Raw genomic sequence first — 25,145 nt, forward strand, 5'->3', positions numbered from 1 at the left:
ATCTACTTAACCGCGATTGTTTGAGTCCGTCGAGCAGTTTTACTGCCATAGTCTTTTTCATTTTCACCATTTCTTCATGTCATCATTTTGCTGACGATGCCAAGAGTACTGGGGAGAATGCCGGGGAGAAGTACTGGGGTGTGAAAGGCGAATTTTTCTATTATTCTTCCTATCAAAGATTCTGATATGTGAGCCACAAATTTTAAGATCTCCATGCACTCCTGACACTGTCTCGCGATTTTTGGCAAAATTTCCTAATGAACAAACAAATGAAAAGGTGTCTTATTTTTTTCCAATTTAATCAAACCTAGAAATATAGAGGTGAAATTTAAGGTTAAGAAAATATATATAAGAAAAGATATGTTTCATCAATTTCACTCCTAGTGGGACATCTATGAGAACCAAGTGCCTGGTCCAGCTAATTCCTGTTCTTTTTCGTCTAAGTAATCTACAAAAACTTGCTGTAAGCATAACATTAAACAATCAAAATGCCACCAAACAGTGCTTGAAAGAGTAAAATCTTGCTTTATTAAAAAGCAAGATTTTCAAGGATGACGTCAGTGACCTGGTTAGCGAGTGTTGCGGGGGCATCGTGAACCTGCGTAGCAGAGCACAACAGGAGGACAGCACTCGCAGCATATGACGTGTGATATCATCTGTGTTGTGACGATGACACCATGATTTGATTTTGCTGCGACAGGTAAGAAGCTATTATAAAACATTTAACCAAACAACAAACTTTTAAGCACTTCTTGTTTCATTTACAATAATTGAGAGATAATTAGCTTGCATGTGAGAAGTTGCATGGAGCACGGTGTGAAATGGCCATATGAAATTGTTATAGGCCCATTACTTTCTTGTTATTTCCCCCCTAGTTTACCCGTTGTAAATCGTAGCTAATTAAAAGTAACATTTTCAAATTGAACAATCAGACAGAATCATCTGCTATTTTTATCTGCTACCAATACACCCTTACCATCAACAAAGGGCTTTATAAATATATCATGCTTGAATTTTTTACCGAAGTACCGAAGTATAAAGCCCACATCACCTTTACCAAGCAACCCGGACGATTTCTTCCCAAATGACTTGAGGCTGACTTGAGGCTGACTGTGTATTGATGTTGGAGTTTTCCTGTTTGAATTAAAAGTTTCTGTTGAAAGGAAGATTAACCACCAAGCAATGGCGGTGAGGAACTATGACAGTGACCGAGACAGCATCCCTTTGCCCCCTGGAATGGATCCAGCCTGGTTGGCAAAAGAAGGAGTCAATGTACTACTAAACGGGGGTGTCAAAAATGCTGAGGAGCTTTTCAGAAAATTCAGGTGATATTTTGACCCTTTTTGTATAAACCCCTAGATTGCAATTCATCAAATGCAATCATTGTATTATTTCATTATTCTCAATGTTTTCTTTCAAAAGCAACTCATTTAAACATTTTAGTTACTTGAACAACATCAGCAAGGTTATTTTTACACCATTTAATTTGTAATGCCACAAATAGTCTAAAATTTCCAATGTTGTAGATCTTAATGGGGGAGAGCTATGGCCAAGTAGAGTGTGAAATAAGTTGAAAAGTTATATAAGATACTTCAGGCTTCTTTTTGTAAATTCAGAAATGTTTGTTGTTCTGTTTGGAAACTGAGATTCCACAACTGGTCATAATGCAGCTGAACAAAACATTTCAATATATTTTCCTGTTTGAACATTTCATGAAAATTTGTCACTGATTTTCACAGTTAATTCTTGATTAAAAGTGTTTTTGAAAACTATCTGCTACTAAACTAAATTGTAAGGCTTGTAACTGATTTGAATAATGTAAGGCTTGTAAATGTATAGTTGAGTGCAAATGATCATCTAAAGAGCTATCCCCTGGTTTAAATCATCCAGACAGAGAAACTTGCAAATGCTCGCAGATATTAGCATTAATATATCATAGACAGGAGCTATTTCACTCTAACTAGAGCCACCATGCCAACCATGTCATAAATATATCATTTAGTCATGTATATGCAAGCAAATCGATCACTTCTAGCAGCTCAAATGCTTAGGTCAGGATGTTACTTGCAGCTCAGGTCACAGCTGATAGTATGCTGTTGCTAACTATTAGGCATAGCCAAAATCATACCTGTTTTCAACCTGGTGAATCATCATCATCATCAGGTACCATCTTTTATCAGAAGGTTGGCTACCATGACCCTCCAACTATCCCAAAATCTGAGTTTTGGTTTGTTGTCATGGTCATAGATAAAATGGTGAATCAGGAGACTGTTATTAACCTTAAAGTCTCAATGTCTGTCTATCAACAACTGTCTGTCAGTTATTGGAAGCAAATTTACATTCTTTGGAATAAGTAAGCATAGAAGTATGAAAACAAAAACATTATTTCAAGCTTTGTATATGAATAAACAATTTTGTTTCATTCCATTTTTGTAACAGTAAATGTGATGTCTGGAAGGCCCTAGACAGCTAGATTTTTTAGGATTTGCATAGGTTTTACAATAGCAATATTCCATCCACATCAAGTATACCCAGCTTGTAAAGTGATCCTCATTTATTTATATATATATTTATGGTAATTGCCATAGATAGAGGGTTTAACAAGAAAGGCTCACATTAGTAATTCAGGGTTGTTTGAAAGGTAAAATCAACACCTAGTTGTAAAATGTATACCGTCCTGCATGAAATCTTGAAAAATGGAGAATGTTGCTTCTTTGAACTAATTATACCCAAGAATGTTTAGATATGTGTAAAATAGTGCTAGATTTTGGAATTGCCATTTAATCAACAACTGCACTACAACCTAAACCCGTATACAGCAAAGATTGCTGGCATGTTTTTTTGCTTTGCAATTTCTTTAACTCGTGACAAATTCTATTTTATTGTACAAAAATCTGAATTTATGAATCTGATAAAAAAATACATGTAGATGAAGTTTACTGAAGGATAAATATTTCCATTAATTTTGAATAGAAATATTCAGAGTTGAATTGCTAGCTTTTGTTAAATTCACTTGTCTGATGATGGTTTGCAGCAACCTTGTTCCCATGGTAAACATTCTGCTCTTATTATATTTGTTTGTTCAAATTGTTTGAATAGTAACAGTACCTGCAACAAAGAATTCTTTTTACATCAAGATTGAAGAAAGTTTATGTCTCTATGATTTCCTGTAAACTTTGACATACTTTATAAAAAATCAAAAATTCAGAGAAATCTTGAATGGCTTGTGAAAGTGCCAAAGATACAAAAATACTTTTTGTTATTTAATCTTTCTAATTACTGTATCAAGTTTTTTGACAATTTAAGCATACTCAAACTTCCTATCCCTTTCGAAACTTATTTTCAACATTACATTCCCACTATATATTTTTATATATTTTTTTGTTTCATCTAAAGCTATGACAAGAAACCCCTTAGTATGCTCTTTATCTACTTTATTTGCTATTTAGAAAGTCGATGTATCTGTTTGAAAACAAGGAAGTGTTCTTTGTAAATGGCTTTCGAAATCTATATGAAGCGCAAGAGGAAAGAAATAGTCATTGAACTGAAGTTTTTAAAATCGGGCAGTTTTACTTTAAATAGCATTTGATGGCTCTAAGCCTCGTATGAAAGCAATATTTTATGTTGCACTAAGTTATAAGAAAGTTTCATACCAGTTGCAAATTTTTGCGTACACACGTTTTCATGAAGGTCAATTGTGGCGGGTACTAAATTCATAGTGTTTTGTCATAGTGTTTATATAAATTCATAGGCATAGTGTTTTGGCGCCCGCAACTTCAATGCTAGAACTTAGTATCGCATTAGATTACGTGTGATCACTCCCCACTCATTAGATGGTGAATTTTAGCGATTCGTTTAATGTGTGATTTATATTCAATTATGAAATATTTGTTTTAAATTTGGCAGCATATTGGATCGATAAAGTCGCCATAATATTCATATAAAAGAAATTTTATTATGCAACAGTCAAGAGTGTTCTTTCGGTGGTATTCATGAATAATGAATATTTCAGTGAAATCTGGTTAAATGAAGCATTTTCTAACATGCTTAGGCCAGTTTCTGACAGGTGTAGGCCATCTTGTTTACGCATCAGAAAGACAGATTTCATGATATTAACGCAACAGCTGCTTGTCTCGTCGCTATTGAAATCAAAATTAATTCTTGCTCTATCTCTTTAAGGAAGATTGTTGAGCAAATCTATCCAATTTTCTTAATTTTCAAACGTGGTTAATATTAAAGTGTAGTTTAATATTTTTCAAGCTAGAGAGCATGTTCTTCAAATTGTATATCCCTACTTTAATTGCGCCGGGTAGAATATTAACTGTTTGTTTACAGTCCTAAAAATTCGATGGTCTTCTTCTTTCCATCAGTGATAGAAGCCTCGGGTTTTAGGCCATATGGCGCGTGTTTCAGAAAGGTTCGTTTTTCTTGGAAAATAGAAAAGACGGCGCTGAAGTGAAATCATGACCATAGCCACCCATTTCGACAGAGCAGGGCAGTGTGCAAAAGGTAGCAAGGCGAATTTGGAGTTGTGTAATAGAAAAAAATGTTTAGCCATTGTCTATGAGAAAGTTGCCCTCCCCCTTGTGCCTCATTCAAGGTAGACTCCCTTTGTATTTTCACCGATGCCTGATTTTAATTAACTCCTTAGTCATCATTCTTCAGTGATCATGAACTAAACCTAGAAGTATTGCTGAACGTGAAGGCGTTTGGTACTTCCAAGCTTGATATATTGATAGAAAACTGGAACCAGGGAATTGAACTTGGGTAACTGGTTACAGATACAAGCTAAATTTACAGAAAACATAACTAAAAAGCTCACTAAACAGTCAGAAATCTAAAAAACGAGCATGTAGATTCCTCAAGGATCCCTCCTCGGCCCTCGCACGAAGTTAATGAAGGTCTGTGTACAATAGACTGTTTCTCAGATCTTATGGCGTTAATCAATCATTATTTTATATTATAAATGTATATAACAATAACAATTTTTCAATGGATGATAGTTTGTGAAATGCAATAGTATCAGGGGGATAACTGTTCTTGCGAGAATGCTCGTTTGGCAGTCTTGCAAAAGTATGTCCCGTTATTCGGGAACAGCGTCTATAAGCTTGCCCGAAAGTCTAGTTTTGCTGCTGCCTGCAACTACTAAGAGGAAAAATTGTTGATAAAAGATTACTTTTCAAGGCCCATTGTTATTTCGGCAAATCCCTTTTGGATTGGTATTTTTACGAGCACCACCCCAGAACGTGTGCCCTTAAACCTTCCACTTAGGCCACTGCAGGTCTGCTTTGTAACATCTATAATTAATCGAGTACGCTATTACCTATCTCTAAGGCTACTACAGCCCGAGTACCAGTGATCTTCATTAATTCAGTAGTTATAATTTGATTACATAAATTAGAGTAAAAGTTGAGGTACCTTCATTTATCAAAAGTATATTTTTGGGTTATCGTGACCCGCCTCGGTAAATCACGGTGTGTGTGATGCTGCGAAAAATATCCGGTAATCATACTTGATTAAACGCAAATTTAAATTTAGAATGTTAACATTAACATACCGCTATAAATTAATAATTAAAATCATTGTCTGTCAAATGCATTTTTTCGTATCTAAGATATTGCTAATGTGGTATAAAGTGTTTATCCGTGACGCCTGTCTTCTCATTTTTATTGTTTTCGCCATAGTGATTATGCCGACTTTATGATAAACCATGCGAAATTTTGAGCTTCCCTTTATTGATTTTTTAGTTTAACCCTTAACACTTGATTTTTCATAGAAGATACCAGTTTGTTCGAAATTAAATTGTAAATTTAGGTGAATACTGTTTAATTGACGTAAATTGCTCTGTTTTCACAGGTCATCTAGCCCCTTACTTGCTGGTGGTGCGAGTCTCGTTGATTTCATTGTAAGTAGAGGTTTTATTACGTCATCGACCGATCAGTTATAAAGAGGATTGCTACCGCTGGGAAAAGCAGCTTGTTTAAATAATGCCTTGTGACCTTTGGAAGAGAACCTTCAGAAAAGAAAACCTTCAACAAAGAAAGCTTTGTGAAAGCGAAAATAAATTATCATATATTAACAAAATCTAACGTAACCCGTGCAGCCCCTTCTTTTTCGAACATATTATTTAATTGAATTGTTGTGCATATTTGGCGTCTTTAATTGGTTACTTGGCCGTTTTTGACTAATCAGCGACCGCTTACCCATGGTAAAAAGTTCTAAACTTCTCCTCAACTTCTTTCGCATTTTCAAGAGAAATGATCCGATGTTTTCTGTTAGAAATTGAAGTATTATCATATAGCTGACAATCTAAAAACTTTCATGTTTGTTGGAGTTTAAATCATCAGGAACATTATGCTTTGTTAAAATACTACAAAATTCAAATTAGCTGGAATTGCCCTTCGCAAGCATCCACTCTTGGTCTAATCATTAACAATACGATGAAACGAAACGATTTTAAAACACGACCTGTGTTTGTAAACAGATAGCGTCTGTGTTGTGTAGTTTGTATGGACGATTTTTGTTTGCAATAGAACAACGATTCCTTTGTAGTGAACAGATATTAAAGATATTCTTATTCCTCTTTCTGGCTGATTTAGCCAATTCAGCATTCGTTGGGTAAATGGCATATCAAAATGGACACATAAAGTAGCGTAGCTTCACCTTCCAGACAAGGGGGGTGGAGGTTCATGAGTAGTAAAATTTACCGACGAAGACATAGGTAAAGATAAATTAAGGTGCTATTTAACCTAAAGATAGACGATTTTACAAACCAAGGGGGTGTCACACCCCCTACAGCCCCCATCAGCTACGCCCCTGGACACATGTAATCATATTGAAATAGGGTGTTTTAGAAAACTAGCGTAACTTATAAGAAGAGTAGGCATTAGTCGAAGGTGTAAAAAGACGTTATAATTTTGTGTTTTTAATCATATCGCACGCCTACTCCAAGCATTTGATGCCTCGGACTGTTAAGCAGAGTTATGGATGAAAAGGAACCCTGTGAATTTAAATCTTTTGATGGTCATATTTTAATTTCTAAATATCCATTTTGTTTTCCTTCAGACCGCAGCAATGACCTTTGAAGACGAGAAAATGGAGTTGGCAATGAGCAGTATGAAGAAAACTCAAAAAATGTGCGATGTAGATAGCTTGTATGAAGGTGTTATAAACAAGCGACCATCAGATAAATGGAAGACCGAGGAAAGAATACAACGCATGATAATTTGGGCAGACTGCGAGCTGTTCATGGCATTTTTAATGTTTTTGAAACAAAGTAAGTCGTTTTGAAATATGCGATTTATAGCCTCATGTGTACAATCGTTGTCCATAGTGCTTGGAATTCCTCAATGAATTTTTCAACGAGAATCAATCCAAACCTCCCTTAGATGTTGCTGGTTTTTACGATGCTGCGACCACTAGTATTGCCCGTTGTGGCTCTTTAGGAAAATTCAGATTCTTCAACCAAGTTTATCGGGATGGGTAGGGTGATTCCTATTCGTGTGTAGAGCAGGGGGGTCCTAAATTGAAACATATTGTGCAAGAGTTTCAAGCTTGATGCGATGATCAGGCAATTTCAAGCTGAAACACGGAGTTTCAACTCAGAACTGTTCTGTTCTACTAGCAAGGCCATTATCATCGCATGACTTTTTATTGACATCATGCTACTGCTCTCGCTTGGCCTTGTTGAAATTACAAGTTATGACTTGTGTTGCTTTTGAATTCATTTCTATGATGCTTTTCTGTAATGCATCTCTGGCGTCTATAAGCTTTGTTACCTCTGCCTGCATTTGCTTGATTTCTGGGGTTTGCCCTGAAGTCTTCAACTCGCGTAATATTACGTTTGGTTTCCTGTTCATTTAGAGTGACCTGCTAATAATATATGACACGTAGCTGAATATCCGTATCTAGCCATCATTTCTGTAATCAGATTCAAGTAAAATCACATTTGGAGAATAGACTTATGTATGACCTTCTTTGATTCTTGCAAAAGGATCTGCAATTTGCTAATCCTAATAACTACGTTATAATCTAAACTCGCTCAGCTAATATAATTCTGGCTTTGAGTTGGAAAATTGGCCCAAAAGTGATGCATCATGATTCGCAGATTTCACATGAACTGGGCGGAATAGAGTGACGTGAATGTGGCAACATAAAACGAAAATTTTTATGGGTTTTTGGCTTTGTCGACTGATAAGAATAAAAAATTGACACTTCATATGTGAGGTTTTAAGGGGAGGAATGGATAATTTATATGGTTGGGTGGGTGAGGGGTGGGTCAGGGTTTGGGATTATATTATGAGGATCTTATAAAAACATGTTTACATCGTATTTTTAAGAGTGGTTTTCGTTAGTAGGTACCACTCCTGTCCAATTCACTGTCAAAAACTAGTTCCCTATGTTAATCAGTTTCCTTATGAGACATCACCCTACTGCAAAGTATGTCATCGTCCAAACGCAAAACTCGTATGGTCATCCCCGGTTATACAAACCGCGATATTTGCTTGAGAGTTGTTACAGTTTACAAATTACAAATGTTATAGCAGTCAGCTTCTTATATTGAATAAGTTTCCACCTTTGATTTAAAGTGAGAGCTGGCTAGCAAGAGGTTTGACTGTCAGCAGATTGCCTGTAACAGAGTCTGTTATATATGAAAATTACAACTTTAGCGGTCTGTCATTTAGTGCTCAATGCCGTAAAGCTGTTTTATCAGATGATCGCATGAAGATATGAAACTCAGAGCTGCAGCTTAGAACAGCCCGGTTCTATACACACCAACGCTTTTTAGCTATATATACATTTTATTATTTGGCCCAATTTTATACACGATACTTCACCAGTAGTTATGAAAACAAGATGAATAGATTATATACAGTAGGGATGTACAAATCAGACAAATCAGACAGTTATTTTGTCTTTATTGGTTTGACTGTATTTTGCTATTAGTCATTTTTCGGTCACTGGCCTTTGTTTCTTTTCTGTCTTCAATTACTGTTTTAAGGACTTGGCTTTTAGGCTGAAAGTCTATCGATGCCGTTAGCATGAAAGAAAGGCTACCTATTATTTGATTTCGTTATCACAATTACATTTTAGGAGGCCCCTTTCAATATGATTATATGACGTATACTGTGTTTTTCCATCGGTTAAGGTTGTCATCGAAAATTGACCAATCGTTTCAATTTTACATTTTATCTCAATTCTTTCAATTGACATAAAAGTTTTCTTCTATAAAAGCTGTATGTATTCGTCAACGAGATTTTGGGACTTATGTAATCAATGAAACTGCTGGCGTGTCTCCTACCCTTTTTGTGAAAGGGATATTTTTGATTGGGTGGATGTGAAATTTCAGCAGCAGTCGAGTACGGCTTGATACTGGGAGCACAACGACAAGTATGCCAAAATCATGGCAGTAAAAGTAGCTGGGTGTTGAGGCTGTTTTGACTCATAAACTAATTATTCCAACCTAAGCTGATTTAATCTATGCATTATTGATATTGTTTAATTCAACCATGTCAGTTCAGTTTTCACTAATCTCGGTATTTGTGATAGATACCGAAATTGATGGGTTTTATTTGATGATAGATCAATATTTCTTCATTCTTAGTATTTTGTATATCTTTCCTTTTAACCAGGTGTTGTCGACTTTGTAAAGGCGGGCTTCCATATGCGTAGAGCTTGGAAAATGTACGAAAAGTGTAACAATGAGCTGAGCTTATCCAATGGGGAAGCTTTTACGAATGGAACTAAAGGGTCTAACAAGGGGACGCCAAAAAAGGTAACATTATGTTATATTTTTTGAGTTAATTTATTAATACAAGCTTTTGCTCATTTGTGTCTGTCTTGTGTTGTGACATTAGTAATCTATCTATGCCTTGCTGTGGTGCTTTGTAGATGAATTCTTTTGGCTGATTCTTTTTTAAAAACAGGCCAGTTTCAGGCACCATTTCAGATCTCATAAAAAGACTCGAGAGACACACCTCTTAGTGAAATCTAAGAATTTAACCGACTAAATAGAATTTAACAGAATTGGAATTTTTGGTTTGTAAAAATAACAAATAGGTTTTTCCTTTCATTCATCAAAAATAATTATTATATGAAGCAAGTAATAACGAATTTTTGTTAAAATAAGCGAGAGTTACTTTGTTTTTCTTCTCCGCGTAAAATATTCAGTAACATTCCTGTTATGTTTATGTTTTTCTCACTTATTTTCAAATTATTCTATAAATTCATTTTCTCCAATGTCAAATCATCGGATCAATTGACAAAAATTTGCCCAATAATGAATTCGAATTTTTTTTCTAGAAACTTGGTGACCGAAAAGCGTCCCCCGAGCCATTGTCTTCAGAGTCAAAAGCCACCTTGAGGTCGTCTTTGTCCTTTGGTTATGGGCTGATCCAGGTTGCCATTTCAATAGTGCCAGCTGGTCTTCTTAAAGTCTGTGAGCTTTTAGGCTTTACTGCAGATCGCTATGTAGGCTTAGAAGCCTTAGAAATTTGTAGCAAATCAGAGGATATGAAGGCGCCAATAGCCAGGTATGGAAATCTTTGTTATCTAATGTATAGTAGCCTCGTACGAGAATCTCTGTTATCTAATGTATAAGGCCTAAGCAAAGTTTTGCTGTTGTTCATAACGTTTTTTCTCGTGCTCGCTCAAAGATCCGATTTCGTTAATTCAAATCCATAAACAATGTTGAAAACTATTTCAACTGGGACTTCTTTCTGGTGCAAAGAAATTTGTTGACGAATAATTGAATTTCTGCTTATGATTTTAGAAATGAAATGTCTTGCTTTGCTTTGAATGAACCCACAGGGACTTTTGTGAGAAACGCCTCACTTAAGAAATGTCCAGTGTAAAAAAACTGGGATGTTAATGCTCTTGAAGCTTAAACAGTCATGTTATAACAGCTTTAGACTCCAGTTACCTACGATGTTGAGATTATCAATGACATTCGTCCATCGAGTATGACGTCAAAATTTCTATCTCCAGGTTAACTTTACTGTGGTATCACACTGTGGTTAGGCCGTTTTGTGCTCTGGATGGAAACAATCTCGAAGCAGGTAACTTAAATTAGGAGATTTGTCAATGTTTCAATGTCTTTTGTTTTGTCTTTCGTACTTTGTATTAGGTTACGCGGTAGACTGCCTGTGTACTGAACTCTCTTGGTTGATTAATAATGCTTTCTCGGCCGCCATTTTAATCTTTAACAACAAAGTTTCATAGCTATTTGACTTTCTTGGCAGCTGTAAGACGCTCAAATCATAAGAGATTTAAAACGTAAAATTTTCAGCACAAAATAATGCAAAGCAACAGATAGTTAAAAAGCCATTAAGTATTTGATGATCTTCTTCCAGTAGCAATTAGTTTTTGCTATGGACCAACATACTAGATTGCTATCCTCCCCACCCCTCCCTCCATCCACATCGGGGTCATATATCTCCATACTGGTGTTTAGTTAACCATATAAGCAAAAGTCGGTTAAAAGCAGAATTGGTGAGCAAAGTGTCTGTGATAAGAGGTTTCACAAGCTGATAAGCTAAAAGACTTTTGGTATTTTGTCAGTTTTGTTGTGCCTTATTGGTGTCATAGCAATTTTGAACAAGCTGTTATGTCCTCACCGTTGATTGATCTCCGATGTGATCACTACAACTGGCGCATTGCAGGTTTTGGCTAGTTCTATACATTGAGAGTGAATGAGTGTTAAGAGCTTTTGTACAGCCATTGTATTCAAATGAGCTTTTTAGCAAGGGATTTGTAGCTAGTACCAAGAACGGACGCAATGACATTTTGCTCCTTCTTTGGGGTAGGAAGATGTTAGGAAACATGTAAGCCTGATTGACTCAAAACAGTCAGAAATATAAATTCATCTAAAATTCCGATATCTGAATTCATCCATTAAATCTTCATATTCACACACTTACAGCCCTGTCAAAAATCGGATTAGCCATCAAACGGAGAAGTATCACTTCCTGCTAGTTTATTAAAAGTCAGCCCTTTTGTTTGAAGCAAAAATTAACATGAACAGTTTCTTAAACCTTTTGTTTTTCTTTGATGTAGGTTTATTAGAAGCTTCAAACATTCTACAAGAAACAGAGGTTGCATACCCAAACTCAGGAATATTTCTATATTTCAAAGCATTGATTCATCGATTGAAGGTAAATTTCCTTAATTATATGTGCTGTCATCAGTTTAAACACACTGTTACCTAGGAAATATCATAATTCTGTCTTCAATTGAAGAAGCTGGCATCAGATCCAGAGTTCTGACTCTTTGTCTACAGAACGGTTCCCATTTTTCATTTGCATTCAAGCCTGCACTGATTTTACTAATCATGCTAAGTTCTACACAGAAACGGAAAGAGCCCATCAATTTTTTCGTGTACATTAGCTTGGAATTCTTACAAAAAAATCTAAATTAGTATCAGCTTTTGAAATGTGTTTTGACAAAGCTTTCATAATCAGCTGTAGTTTGACATTAGTAATGTCACAACATGGTTTTGCCTATTCAGTTTATGTTTCAAATTTCACTGAAATTGTATATTTATGTTTTTTACTTCCTTACTTACTGTTGTATTCCGTTCATCTGCTAAAGCATCTTAGCATCTTCACCGCTCCTAACTTTCCTGTCCTTTAAAATCAGGACACGAAAACGCTTTCGATCGGTCGTTTTCAAAGTTTTGTCACAAACTCGGGGTGAGCTAAAGGATTGTATGTAGAAAGTACTTCTCTATTGCAGATTTTGTAAATAATTCTCTTGCCAACAGTTTGTTTTTAATATTTGATATTTGAGCATTAGGCCATGTTTTTAGCGCTGAAGATCGATTTTAATGTTTATTATTTGCCCAGGGAGAGCTTGACGACGCCCTAGAGGTTCTAGAAAGGGCCATGCTGACGACCACAGATCAAAGAGAGGTTGCTTTGCTGTGCTATTATGACAAGGGTAAATGTTTTTAGGCCATGTTCTCCGTCCTCATCTACTGTGGTTTCTTTATCAGTCCTTTAGCATGCAAAACTTGCTTAAATGGATGGCGAGATTATACATTCTAGCCGCCTTCTTTGTTGCACAGTCTTGACAGCTTTATCGTTGTTAGTGGGACGTATTTTAGCGATTAGAAACCTAAAGCTTAATTTTAGTCCGAAAACACTGGCAGTTTTTTTTCGTAATTGAATTACGGTTGCCAGAATCTTGAAAAAATATCGTGATTTGCAGTGCTTATATTTTATCTTCATTTCTTGTTGAAAACACTTCAGTAAGCAACTACAATCTTTTAACAAGCTACAATTTAATTAAACAATTAGAAGTGAAGATTTGATGCAAAGTTTTGCTCCATTTGAAAGGTTGCGTGAACATGCAAAGCATAATGATGGTTTTGTTACTGAAACTTTCTCGTTTCTTTGTGATCTCACGTTTTTGAGATCTAGCTTTGTTATCAACCTTTGCTGACGTAATATCCCTGTTTCCTTGCAGGCTGGTGTTATATGATGAAATTAGAGTGGGAGAAGGCGATCCCGTGCTTTTCGAGGTATAAAACTCGCCTAATACACGTTGTTACACAGTATTGTATTGACAGCATGAAACTCTATCCTACCTCTCTTCCTCGTACCCTATCCTCTTTTCATTTCATGTCATTTGTACAGCATGAAAAGTTGTAAACTTGAAGTGGTAATGACATTTGTGGAGACATGTGACATAAAATGTTTAAAGAAAGGTGCATTTCTCCATTTAACGTCAACATTGTCAGTCTTCTCACTGCTGTTTGCAATGCATGCATATATCTTTGTTGTTGTACTCATTGAAACCTTGTCAGCTCCCGTAAGGTACCTCTTAGTTAGAAGGAAGAAGTTTTTTTGCAGTATTGTATAGTTTTACTTAGTTATGGAAAAGAAATGGCAACTCATGTGGCAGTTTCTGTTTATCTTCAAGTCGACATTTTATAGCATTTAATGTGAATTTCTTGTTATATGTTATATGTTGTTTATCATATGTTTGCGTTGTTTTTGAAGGCTCAGAGGGGATTCCAAATGGTCTGAAGCCTACTATACATACTTACTGGCGGGTACGTTGTTTTTCTCACTTTCTGAAAATTCTTGTTTTACGTAAAGACTCTTTAAATTTCTGTATTTATTGAGCTGGTGTTGTAATAACAGTTTCTTTCAGTATAGACATGCAAAGCTCTAACTAAAGCAATGACTGAAGATGCGTGAGTTTCAGAATGGTTTTTAGGACACTTTATAATGACACAGGTTTAACGCCGTCATTATCCAGTCTATCTGTACTTTTAATGCATACTTAACTAAAACGTGGCCTCTGACTAGATTCACTGGACTGAGCACATGCAAGATGATCTCTTCTTTACGTCTGAAGGATCTCGAAGTTGCTCTCTAGCATTCGCGAATTCCGCGCCCCAAACTGCGGGTGTTGAGAAACTGTAACATTTTAAAGACATAGGAATAGGTTTCCTTCTCAAGGAGTCATTTTTTAGTTGACAGGACAGGCTCTCAAAATCTGTACGAGGTAACTTATTGTAATAAGTCTGATGGCTACCCAAAGTATTGCGGTCATAACAAAGCATAACTCAGCCTGTTTGGATACACCCTATCCTTTCATCATTACTCGTTGCTTTTTACCAATACTCAGTTCAGTTTATGGTGAGATGTTTAGCCATTGAAAATATATATGCATATTACTTTCCGATCTATTCAAATGGATTGCAGTAGAAAACTGAAGAATTTAGATTATGAAATGTAACTAAAAAAGTTTAAATGCAAGCGAAAAAGTAAAGTGAAAAGCTGTTTTAAGTCACGACGCGAAAATCTTTTCCCTCCCCCTGTTCAATAAGCCAAGGTTTTAAGCATGATAATAATAATAATTAATATTTTGACATGTTGACTTGCTCGGACATAAAACTATCTGCTATCATTAAGAACAGCAACATCTTAAACAAGGAAAGCTAGATTTGATAACATTTGAATTTACTTTGTTTTTCAACGACCTGGCCGTACCTGTGGTCTTCAGCTGTAAACCTGCACTGAAACATCAAATCTCCATGATCCATTTGAATTAAAAGTCAGCGTGTGTAATATTGTTTTCTTTTTCTTGTAGTTACGGAAGGCGCTTTGGGACGTACAACAAGTGCATACGATTATTTGCGATCGGTTCCAAAGTTGATAATCAGAAAAACCCAGCTTGAAAATTTCTTAGCAAGAAAGGTTCGTTTATATTCGATTTAATATTTTGGCTTGGTACAATGTTTGTAAGAGACTTTTGTTGTACATGAATAATTTTAAGCAGTTGCCCGTTGGTGATATCTGAGCAGTTGCCCGATGCTTGCATTAAGCGTGAAACTCGGAGTAGCAGCTAAGAACCGTCCTCTTTTATACACCAAATTGCCTGTACAACTCGGCCTAAACGGCGTTGAACCTTCAATGACAAACCGGTAAACAGTAATTTTCATTTTGAATAATTTTAGATTTATTTCAAATATTTCAGCTGTTTTAAAGCTGTTAAGTTAATCATTATTCATTCGTAAAATTTGTAATGAAAGAAGAGATTGAAATTTCTTGTCTGGGCTGAAAAATTTCACTTTGCTTTAAAATAAGACGGAAGAAATGATAGAGATAAGTGCAAATGAACTGTAGTTTACTTACTTTTAAAAATTATGAACCAATTTCTAACTTTTGGAACCCTCGTCCTTTCCATATTCGAATGCACTGGTTTTCTATTTTTGATCAACTTCTTTTAGGCCAATCTCTTTAAGAAAGTTGAGCCTACAAAGGAGGAATACACAATCTTATGCCTAGAGCTGTTATACTTATGGAACGCTTTATCGCAATGTGGAGAAAGTTCCTTACGCAGAATGCTAATTGGTAAGTTTGTTTTTGGTTTTGATATTATATAAACTGTTGAAAAGGCAATGGGCGAAATTAGATGACCATCGAGCAATGTTTTATTGGGGCACAAGATAGCGCTGGCTTGCAGACAAAACTCCAGTTTAACCTCAGTTTGACGTCACAACGTCTAAATCATTTTTAGTTATGCACTGATAAACTGTGTTTAATATGTAGATACAATGAGCATTGGGTACCATATTTATTGAATAAGCATTATGTGTCCAGGAAAGAAAGCCAGGCATGTTGAGATCCAGCCAGTAACACGTATTCTCGATATAGTAATTCTATTTGCTGATGGCTAGGTTTGCTTATAAAATTACTGGATTATAAACAATAATTAAGAGGTAGAGTTTTTGTTTAATTCCAAGAGCCATTCCCCCTTGTTGCCCCCCTTGTTGTCTTAAATGTTCCAGTCCTGTTATTTTTACGGGACCCTCGGTAAAGTGCGCCCCAAAGTCATTGTTTAATCAAACTGACCAACGGAAGAGAAGTCATTTCATTCAGGCAACATTTTTTATTTTAGCCTTGGAAAACTGTAGATCACCCTCGATGCAGCCGTTAAAGATCCTCATCATGGGTGTTGTTTACGCCACCCTGAATGACAGAGCAACAGCAATGCAGGTAAGAGTTGTTGTTTGTGTTGGCCTGCTGGGGTTTGGGAAAGGATCAGCTGTGAGAATGGTGCTGTGATATTTTAAATGCATGCCTGTAGGCAAAAACGCCTTGGCAGCAGATGCTTGATGAGGTGCTCAGTTATGAAGCCTCGCCAGGTACCCTAAAGGTAGCATTTACATAAGGAAAAAAGGCTACTTGGGAGGCCAGGACCTCAGGGCTTCATATTTGGAGCTAGCCTAAAAAGCTGTCTCTACTATCTAACAAGGAACTAGAAGATGCTTTCTTTATAGGAATATAAACTTGCATTCAGAGAGTATTGTTTGATTATGTGTAATTGTGTTTAAAATGTTTGAAGATACTGTGATGACAATTCAACACTTATCCTGGTTAACTAAGGCCTAGCCTGACTAACATAATTCCATATAATGTTTTTATCCAGCCTTCATGTTTTTACTTTCAACTACCCTTTTCTTTCCAGTACTTGCATGTTGCATCTGCAAAGAATGAAGGCAAACCCATGGACCCCCATGTTGTACCGTTCTCATTGTATGAGCTTGCAGTTTTGCAGCTAGAAAATCCACAGGTAAATTTTTATATCAATAAGGTCTATTATGAATTTCAGATTGACAAATTCAACCAAGTTTGCAATATACCATCGTGGAGTTTGCGACGCCATTACACAAGTGAGACAAAACCGTAATAAACCGTAATTAATAAAATGGCAGCCTATATCATCGAAATTTGTAAATTCCTCTTTAGCATAAAAAAGCTCGATTGATAATCAACGCAATTCAGATTTTCATTCAGAAAGTATTTTTCTGTATTCTAAAGAAGTTTCACGGCCAAAAAAATAAAAGAGCGGCCTCTATCCACCATGAATTTTCACTGATTTACCCCACCTGAGAAATTGGAACTTGCTATAGAACAAAAGAATCCCATCATGGCGTTGCGAACACCGAGATGGTCTATCCGTATCGAAATGCATTGCAAATCAATACACAAATGAACCTGATGTCCACGGACAGAAAATGTAAGAAGTTTGCAATAAACTTGAGTTTATTATGCATAATCGCAATGAGCTCCTTATTGTCACGACTTTGATATTTTGCCTTTTGCTTTCTATACTGTTTAGAGTTTGTGGGTTATTGAAATTTTGCATAAAAGCTAGCGAAACTGGTATATTTACAGCAACGATAAATTCTCCATTGGTAATACCCACAGATCATCATAGATGCCTCAACTCTCAGTCCCCATTTCTCTGACAATATATTTGCCAAAGCGCTTGTAACAGCTAAGCGATAACTATGGCCACTGCTTGCCTACAGAGAAACAGCCTATTCGATTTCTTTACTGTGGGTCGTTCAAATTTGTCTACATGGTAAATAGTTTACGTTAATGCATTTGTTTATATTAATAGGAAGCTGAAAAAGGAAAATCACTGCTTATCAAAGTCAAGGTATTGTCTTTACCTTTATTATGTTCTTTACTTTTTGGTTAATAACCCAATGCCTGTAAACCACTCTAGAAGTTTATTGATTTATAACAAGGTGTTATTTTCCCCGTGTCGTACAGAAGATGATATTTCCTTCACATAAATGCTTTGTTGTTAATATTAAAACCTTAGACTTTCACAAAAATTCACTCGCAGAAGTTGTTGATAACATCGTTAATTCTGCTTTGTATTTATGTATCTCCTGCTTGTCTTCAACAACACAATTTTCATTGCACTTTGGAGAGTTTAGATATCAATAATTCCGACCTTTTTTCACGGGAAGTTTTTTCAGAAGCTTTGCGGTCACATGAAATATATAAACAAATAACAACCTGATCTGCAGTATTATTAACAAACTATAAAAGATGCGGGTCTTTACTTTTGCATTCGGTATTGGATTTGCTTTATTGTTGGTTCCATCCATGGGTGGGACCGAGTACCTTGTGTTTTTCCCGCCATGAAAGATGGCACCTGTAAACAACACTACATCAGAATCGTTCACGGTTGAGTATTGTTGTTATAAAACCTAGATTTACCTAGCTGTTGATATGTTCAGGGGGAGTTTGACAAAAAATTTCATCACATTGCTGTTTTTGCTTTTGTTGCGCAAGCTTACATTGCAAGTAAGACAAAAGCTCTGATTATTCTTATCATCACTATGGTGGCAGAACACATTTTCCTCTAAAACTCATCAAGTTCCCCAGAATGATTGCATTTTAAGTATGAAACTGCCAGATTATTTCCGCAATTGGTCTTGTTGCAAGCCTTATTCAACTGATATTCCAATATTTACATGTACCGAAAATATTTTCAAGATATCGCACCCCAACCCTTCCCCCAGCCCCACCAAGACCACTGTTGATATGTCTACTATTAGAAAACATATAAATGCCAGCATTAACCTAGGCTTGTCTATTGGCTATTTAACCTAGGCTTGTCTATCAGCTAGTTCACTTACTGAAGATGGCTGAGAAGCGTAGCAGCGTAGCCACCGCTTATTCATTACCCATAGTTACGTAACCTAGTAAAACAGGATCGAAAGTGTAGTGAAGAATTTTTCCGTCTTCCATTGCAATGCTGACGTTTTAAGGGCGTCATGGTTATTCAAATTCCCGTTTGTTATCCCAACATGCTAATACGAGCTCTTACTTTTGCAGGAACAATACAAAGACTACGATTTCGAAAACCGTTTGAATTTCAGAATTCATGCAGCCTTGAACTCATTGAAGCCAAAATAATCTTTTTGGTTTTGTATTTTTAAAAGTAGGTTAGGTTGTGAAAGCTACAACCTATTTGATCACAGAAATTTAGGAGATTGGAAAAGAAATTATTTAGGGGACATATAATTATTAATCGTATGGCTAGATCCTTTTGCAATAATGTAATCGCTAATTTGAGTCTTATTTTATTTTGGAGTCTTATTTTTTAATCAATAGCTTGTTTGATTTTCTAATGATTAATATAGAAAATATATGTCAGGTAAGTCGGCTGTGTATAGACCTAATTGATTGCGAGAGTATTTGTTTGGAGAATTTGTATTACTTCAATTAAATTTACTTGATCTTTCGGTTGGTCAAGTCTATATATATATATGTAACTAAATAGTTAGGAAGCTGGGATGGGTACGAAATGGCGCTTAATCAGTGGTCTAAGACATTTTATTTGTCTGAAACTTCTAGGTAAACTAGCCATTGCGTCTGTAGCGTTTTTCATGGTAATTCGATTGAGCCAACCTATTGTGTAAACTCCATATAACGGACACTTACAATACCAAAGTCCTCGTCTGTTTAAGGAACATGTCCGGGAGCTGTTTTATGAAATTTCATTGTATTATCTGTTGATAATATTTTCCCACTCTAAACATTCATGTCTGCTGACTCAAATCTTCTCAATAATTTTTTTAAATTTTGTTTGAGGTACGTAGGTTTTGTTTGATAAGTACATGACCAAGCTTGAGTGCTCTTTTCGTTTGATGCAAAATTCAAAGTTGTTCCAAACTTTTTATAACCGACCGCGCATCTGATACTTTGGTAGCTGAATGTCTACCATTTTGTCAATAGCGGCAAAGTGAGGTGAATTGTTAACAAACAGGATAATATTCCAACTGACATTGTTGCGATAACAAAGGATAAAAAACATTTAGAGATTAGTGAGGTTTCCCCCGAAAACATAACGTTCCTCGTATAGAGTGCAATTTTTATGTCGAAAATAAAGGTACGGTCTCTTAAGGCAGCTGAGCTGGCAGTTTGAGCTGAAATTAGTCGCGTAAGACATCAAGTGACGTCATTGAAAAATACAGAATACACTGGAAATACTTGTAACTATTTATCTTTATATTATGCCTCTCAAGCTATCCTTGTATATCAGATATTACTTTTATTGCGTTAAGTATTGCTAAATTTTTTCCTTTAAGTTATCTTCCGTTCGCAGTCTGTTGTTAAAAATTGATTTAGTTGTTAGAAAGTAATTTATAGATATCTGACTTGGGCGGTAAACCTAAATAGGCAATATAATTGTATTCTGTGGGAAAAATATAAGTTAAACTTACAGAATGTTATGAAATTGTTTTTGTCTTAATGTTTTAAATTAGAGCCTGGATTGCCATTAGATGTGTTTTACGTTATTTAGTTATTTTATCATGTTTAAATTGAAGCAGTACCATTGATTCTGTGAGTAATAAATACTTAACTAACGAATAGTAAACAAAATGGAAATCTTGAAACGACCACCTTTCGAGACAGTATAGTGAAATTTCCTTGTTTTTCATTCGAATTCAGCAAACTACAAAAGTCGCTTTGAAATTAGTGAAGAGTAAATATTTCCCCTTCTTTTTTTACCCTATTTGCCTTACCATTATTTACACTCTTCGAGTGCCCATTCATTACACTCTTCCTGCACCCATTCGGCACATCCTCCGTGTGCCCCAACCCTGTATCCTACCGATTTTCCTTACATAACAGACTTGCATTGGTCCCCTACTCTTCCCTTTACCCTGCTTTTCTCTTTCCCTGCTTCAGACCTTCTAATTTCCATGTCAGCAAACCAAAACGTAACTTACACTACCAATTTGATTCAATCTACCCAACAGTATCAATACTGCGCAAATATTTATACAGTTTAGTTTCAACTGTTAGTTATAAGCTATTTATTGTAAATCTGCTAAAAAATATCGTTTTATTATGTGGATAGGAGCTGTGTTCATAAGGACAACTTCACGTGATGCTACTGTCATTGCTTTCTTTCTTGTCTTCTTGAAACGATTGTGTACTTAATTTAAAGGTTTGCAAAAAGGTTGCAAAAACATATCGCATTGCTACAAACAAAAATGTTTTGCAAGGTGTAGCTTCATTAGAAAAAAGTTTTTCAGGGCTCTAAAATTTTTTCAAAAAACTTCAGGCGAACCAATGTTTTAAATTAGCCTCGATCAAATCAACTGAAACTATGCACAAAAGTTGATTTAATGGCGTTTGAGCATTGTAACATTTCCGTAGAGTCAATAACTTCAATGAACTCATTCTTATCTCTTAAAACTGCAGGAAGAACGTTAATTGCAAAATTCAGAGCCTATGTAGATATTGATTGTAACAACTATACTAATCCAAAAATCATTTTGTTCTATCAAACTAGTGTGTATTGATCAATAGGTTCAGGTACCTGGAAAGAAAATAAACAGGTCCTTCAGTTTGTCAATTAGTCTATGATTTCTCTTTTCAAGTTGAAAACAAGAAATTTGTTGTCCAGTTCTACAATGGGATATTTTCAAAGCAGCTGACCTGGTCTTAGGGGGACACTGGGTAGAGCCCTAAGCGGAGATTTTTCGCATTTGTAGATATCAAAATGTGACTTAACCAAATAAATTTTGGCCACTTGCAGATGGCAGGGCGTTATTTTGAAGAAAATTAAGGACAGAAAGCCTTTTTCTTGTCCGTGAATAGCAAAATTTGTCTTGAACTGGACAAGAATATGAAATGAAACTGAACATTGTCTAGAAGGTTTTGGGGGGCATGTATCCGCCAAAAATTGCTAGACGGTGAATGTTTTCGCCGATCTCCTCTGCAAAGTAAGATAAATGTTTGGTGGAGAAATACGTATTGGATACTCGACAACCTCTTTAAGGAATTCACCAAGAGCTGTACCACAAGGCTGTTTGCCTTTGTCTTTGGTGAACTGAGGCATTGGTGAAGAAAAATCATGTTCAATGTCCTTGAAATTCTGACGGTTGTGGGGGATCTTAGACTAGCTGACTGCCGACAGGAAGGCTATAACCCCTTTGCCCCACATTGCCTTCACCTTTGGTCTTTTTAAGGGGATCAAGTATTTGATACTGGACCTGCCATGCGACTTGTTTTCAGTGGAGTGACAACTGGTGCCTTTTAAAGTGTATGAATATGAGGGCAGCATTGCAAACATATTTGATTACAAACCTATATGGGATTCAAAATGAAGATATTTAGGACTGGTCTAGTTGCAAATGTTTGTCAAAGAAAGATGAATGCTATCTTATTTCTGTACGGGGGTACCCATAAAAATGGGGGAACCTTACATATTTTTGCTAACTGAAACCTCGCATGCTCATTTAGATACCTCCAATGGTGGCACAGTTGCTGAAGATGCCAACGTCAATATTTCACAAGTCTGGCGATAAAGGAAATGCAGTGCTGCTGACAGAATATAAGATAAACAGATAAAGATTGGATTTTCTTATCCTATCTCCATGATAAAAAATCGACTTTACCCCCTAGAGGCACACATTACGAGACATAAAAAATGATAATAGCAATAACAGCAACAGCAAATAATGGCTCTTCTCGGTTATCCTCATTGATCAGTGGTTATTTTACACGCTGTGTCTACCACTTTTTATGGGTTCCCTGTACCTGTCTCGTATTTCCACTGGATGAAGGTTGGCAGGTGCCTTACTCCATTCTTCACCGAACAAATTTCCAATTCAAATCAACAAAACCTCCCACTCTTCATTGTTTAAATTTATTAGAGTTTAGTCAAAATCTTAAAAAGCTCAGAAGATAATTCATACCTTCGTTTCATTTCTATTTGATTCACTATATTTCTACCTAAAGTAGAAAGAGTCGAATCCTATCACTCTTAGTAAAGCCTGGTTTCTATTAAAAACACAGTCCTATCACGCCCATTTCTGGTTTTATCTGCTGTAAGGAGATTGAACATTCTCCTTACAGCAGATAATGAGAGGATTCCATAGAATTGTATCTATCGTAAGAAATTCTATCATCCGATAGTAACAGCAGATACAACTATATAGAAACCAGCCATGCTAGAGCTGTTTTCCAGAGCTTTTATCCATATTGCCATATCTAAAGTCGAAAACCCACTCCGGAAAATGATCCGCGGATCGGATTTTGTATTGCGCAAGCACTTTGGATGCAAAAATGGTCACAAGACTGATCCGCGACGGATCGAAACGGATCGAAAAACAAGTTGAAAAAATTTTAGCGAACCAAATTCAAGTGGCCATAGCAAGTTTTATAAAAGTTATAAGATGACTTTTCAAGTGGAATATGTTGGAAAATTTATCAAGGTTTGATGGTGCAAAAAGTAAAAAAAAATATAATTGATTTTTGCCATATCTCTAAACAATATCGACATGTCGCAAAAGCACAAAAATTGAGGCAAGATGATTGAAGTACCTGTGAGACATTTGCAATAATAAAGTTCATCTTTCACCAATTTGCGATATCTTGTTACCATGAACTCTTGGGTAATTACGCTATGCTTGGGTGCCTGCTAAATATCTCAGTCGGGAATTTTTGGAGCCGCAATAGGCCTAATCGCAGCGACCGCTTCGTGATATATTGCAGCAAAATTCAATCAATAAAATGTGTCACAAATCGTAAAGTTCTTCTTTTCCAACCGATTGCGCTTTTGTAATGGGAACAAATAATGCTGAAAATTGCGTAAAACAACATTTCGTCTTCTCATTAAATGAAAATACCAAAATTCCCACGATAAACAGGTTCACTCGAGTGCCTCAATAGCTGTAAAAGAGTGGACATAATAAAATAGAGTAAAATATGCCACTTTCCATCAAATATCATAATTTATTATGAATTTTTGCCATTAGAACCCATTTTGTATAGGATGCATTTAGGCAACATACTCATTCGGCAAGCCAAATATTCGCATTTTCTGGCAAGATTGTTAAAATGTAACAAACTTTTTTATCTTTAATTGTATCACTATGTATGAACCTTGCTTCAAGTTTGTTCATCGTTAAAATTGATAGTTGTTATTTAACATAAAGCAAGAAATGGCACCATAACTGTCATAAAAATACAAAATAACATTTCTAGTCCCAAATTTAACGGTGCTGTCTCTAAAGATTCTTTCTTCTTTGCCAGAATGTTTGTGAATATTAAAATACGGTAGTCAAAATAATCCAAACATGGTAATCGAATAATTGAACTTAATCAGATAGCATAATAATTATCAATGCTAGTAATAAAAGAGAAGATGTTGCATAAAATATTCTGCATAAATAATTAGTAATACCTTTTAATCTATTGCTTTGTGACTGCAAGTTTCAGTTCAGCGGTGCAGCAACCTGCGTTACATCAGCTGTTGTATAAAAGAGATAACTTAATCAGTAATATGCTCGTCCACGAGCTGGATTATTTTAAAATGACCAAATGGATACTCTAACAAAAACCCTGACAGAGACTTAACAAACCTATTTGTTGCTGTTAGAGAATCAAGCACTTTGGAATCAAGCATCAAGCGCGTTAGAGATTTTTGCCTTAAATTTTTTTAAGGACTCTTTAGACAACCAGATTTTTATAGGGCCTTAGCTCTAAAGGCTACTACTTAATCTTAGATTAATGACAAGAACGGCGACAAAAAAGTAATTGCAATAGTAGTTTTCTTCTATTGACTTGAATTCATTGACAGTACAATTTTTGGCTAAATCAGAATCTATTAATCTTAGATGATTTCTAAAAACAATAGAACTAAAGGCACTGTTTGGGGAAGTCATTTGCGATGTTTGTCTATAACCACACCAGTTGTTTCCACTTTATATTCTCATATTTCAGGTGCAGTTTTGGCTTCAATCTGTCCAGTCTTGTAACATTAGTATTAACACAGATGTATGTATGCTTTTCCTAACAGCTGAAATAATT

At 35.8% G+C, this 25,145-nt stretch overlaps 1 protein-coding gene across 1 annotated transcript; it reads left to right on the plus strand.

Moving 5' to 3' along the window:
* Positions 1–574: 574 nt before the first annotated feature.
* LOC135687715 (tetratricopeptide repeat protein 39C) lies at positions 575–21,220 on the plus strand. Its single transcript, XM_065204355.2, has 17 exons — positions 575–700; positions 1,027–1,325; positions 5,857–5,905; positions 7,066–7,276; positions 9,633–9,775; positions 10,303–10,532; positions 10,987–11,057; positions 12,055–12,152; positions 12,843–12,936; positions 13,465–13,519; positions 14,001–14,053; positions 15,100–15,206; positions 15,740–15,863; positions 16,411–16,508; positions 16,981–17,085; positions 17,920–17,958; positions 19,152–21,220. Exons 2-17 carry the CDS (start codon positions 1,183–1,185, stop codon positions 19,230–19,232), a joined length of 1,701 nt encoding a protein of 566 aa, XP_065060427.1. The 5' UTR covers positions 575–700; positions 1,027–1,182; the 3' UTR covers positions 19,233–21,220.
* Positions 21,221–25,145: the final 3,925 nt, after the last annotated feature.

Source organism: Rhopilema esculentum, chromosome 20 (assembly GCF_057945365.1).
Source record: "Rhopilema esculentum isolate cy_ngs chromosome 20, ASM5794536v1, whole genome shotgun sequence".
NCBI classification, from domain to species: Eukaryota; Metazoa; Cnidaria; class Scyphozoa; order Rhizostomeae; family Rhizostomatidae; genus Rhopilema; species Rhopilema esculentum.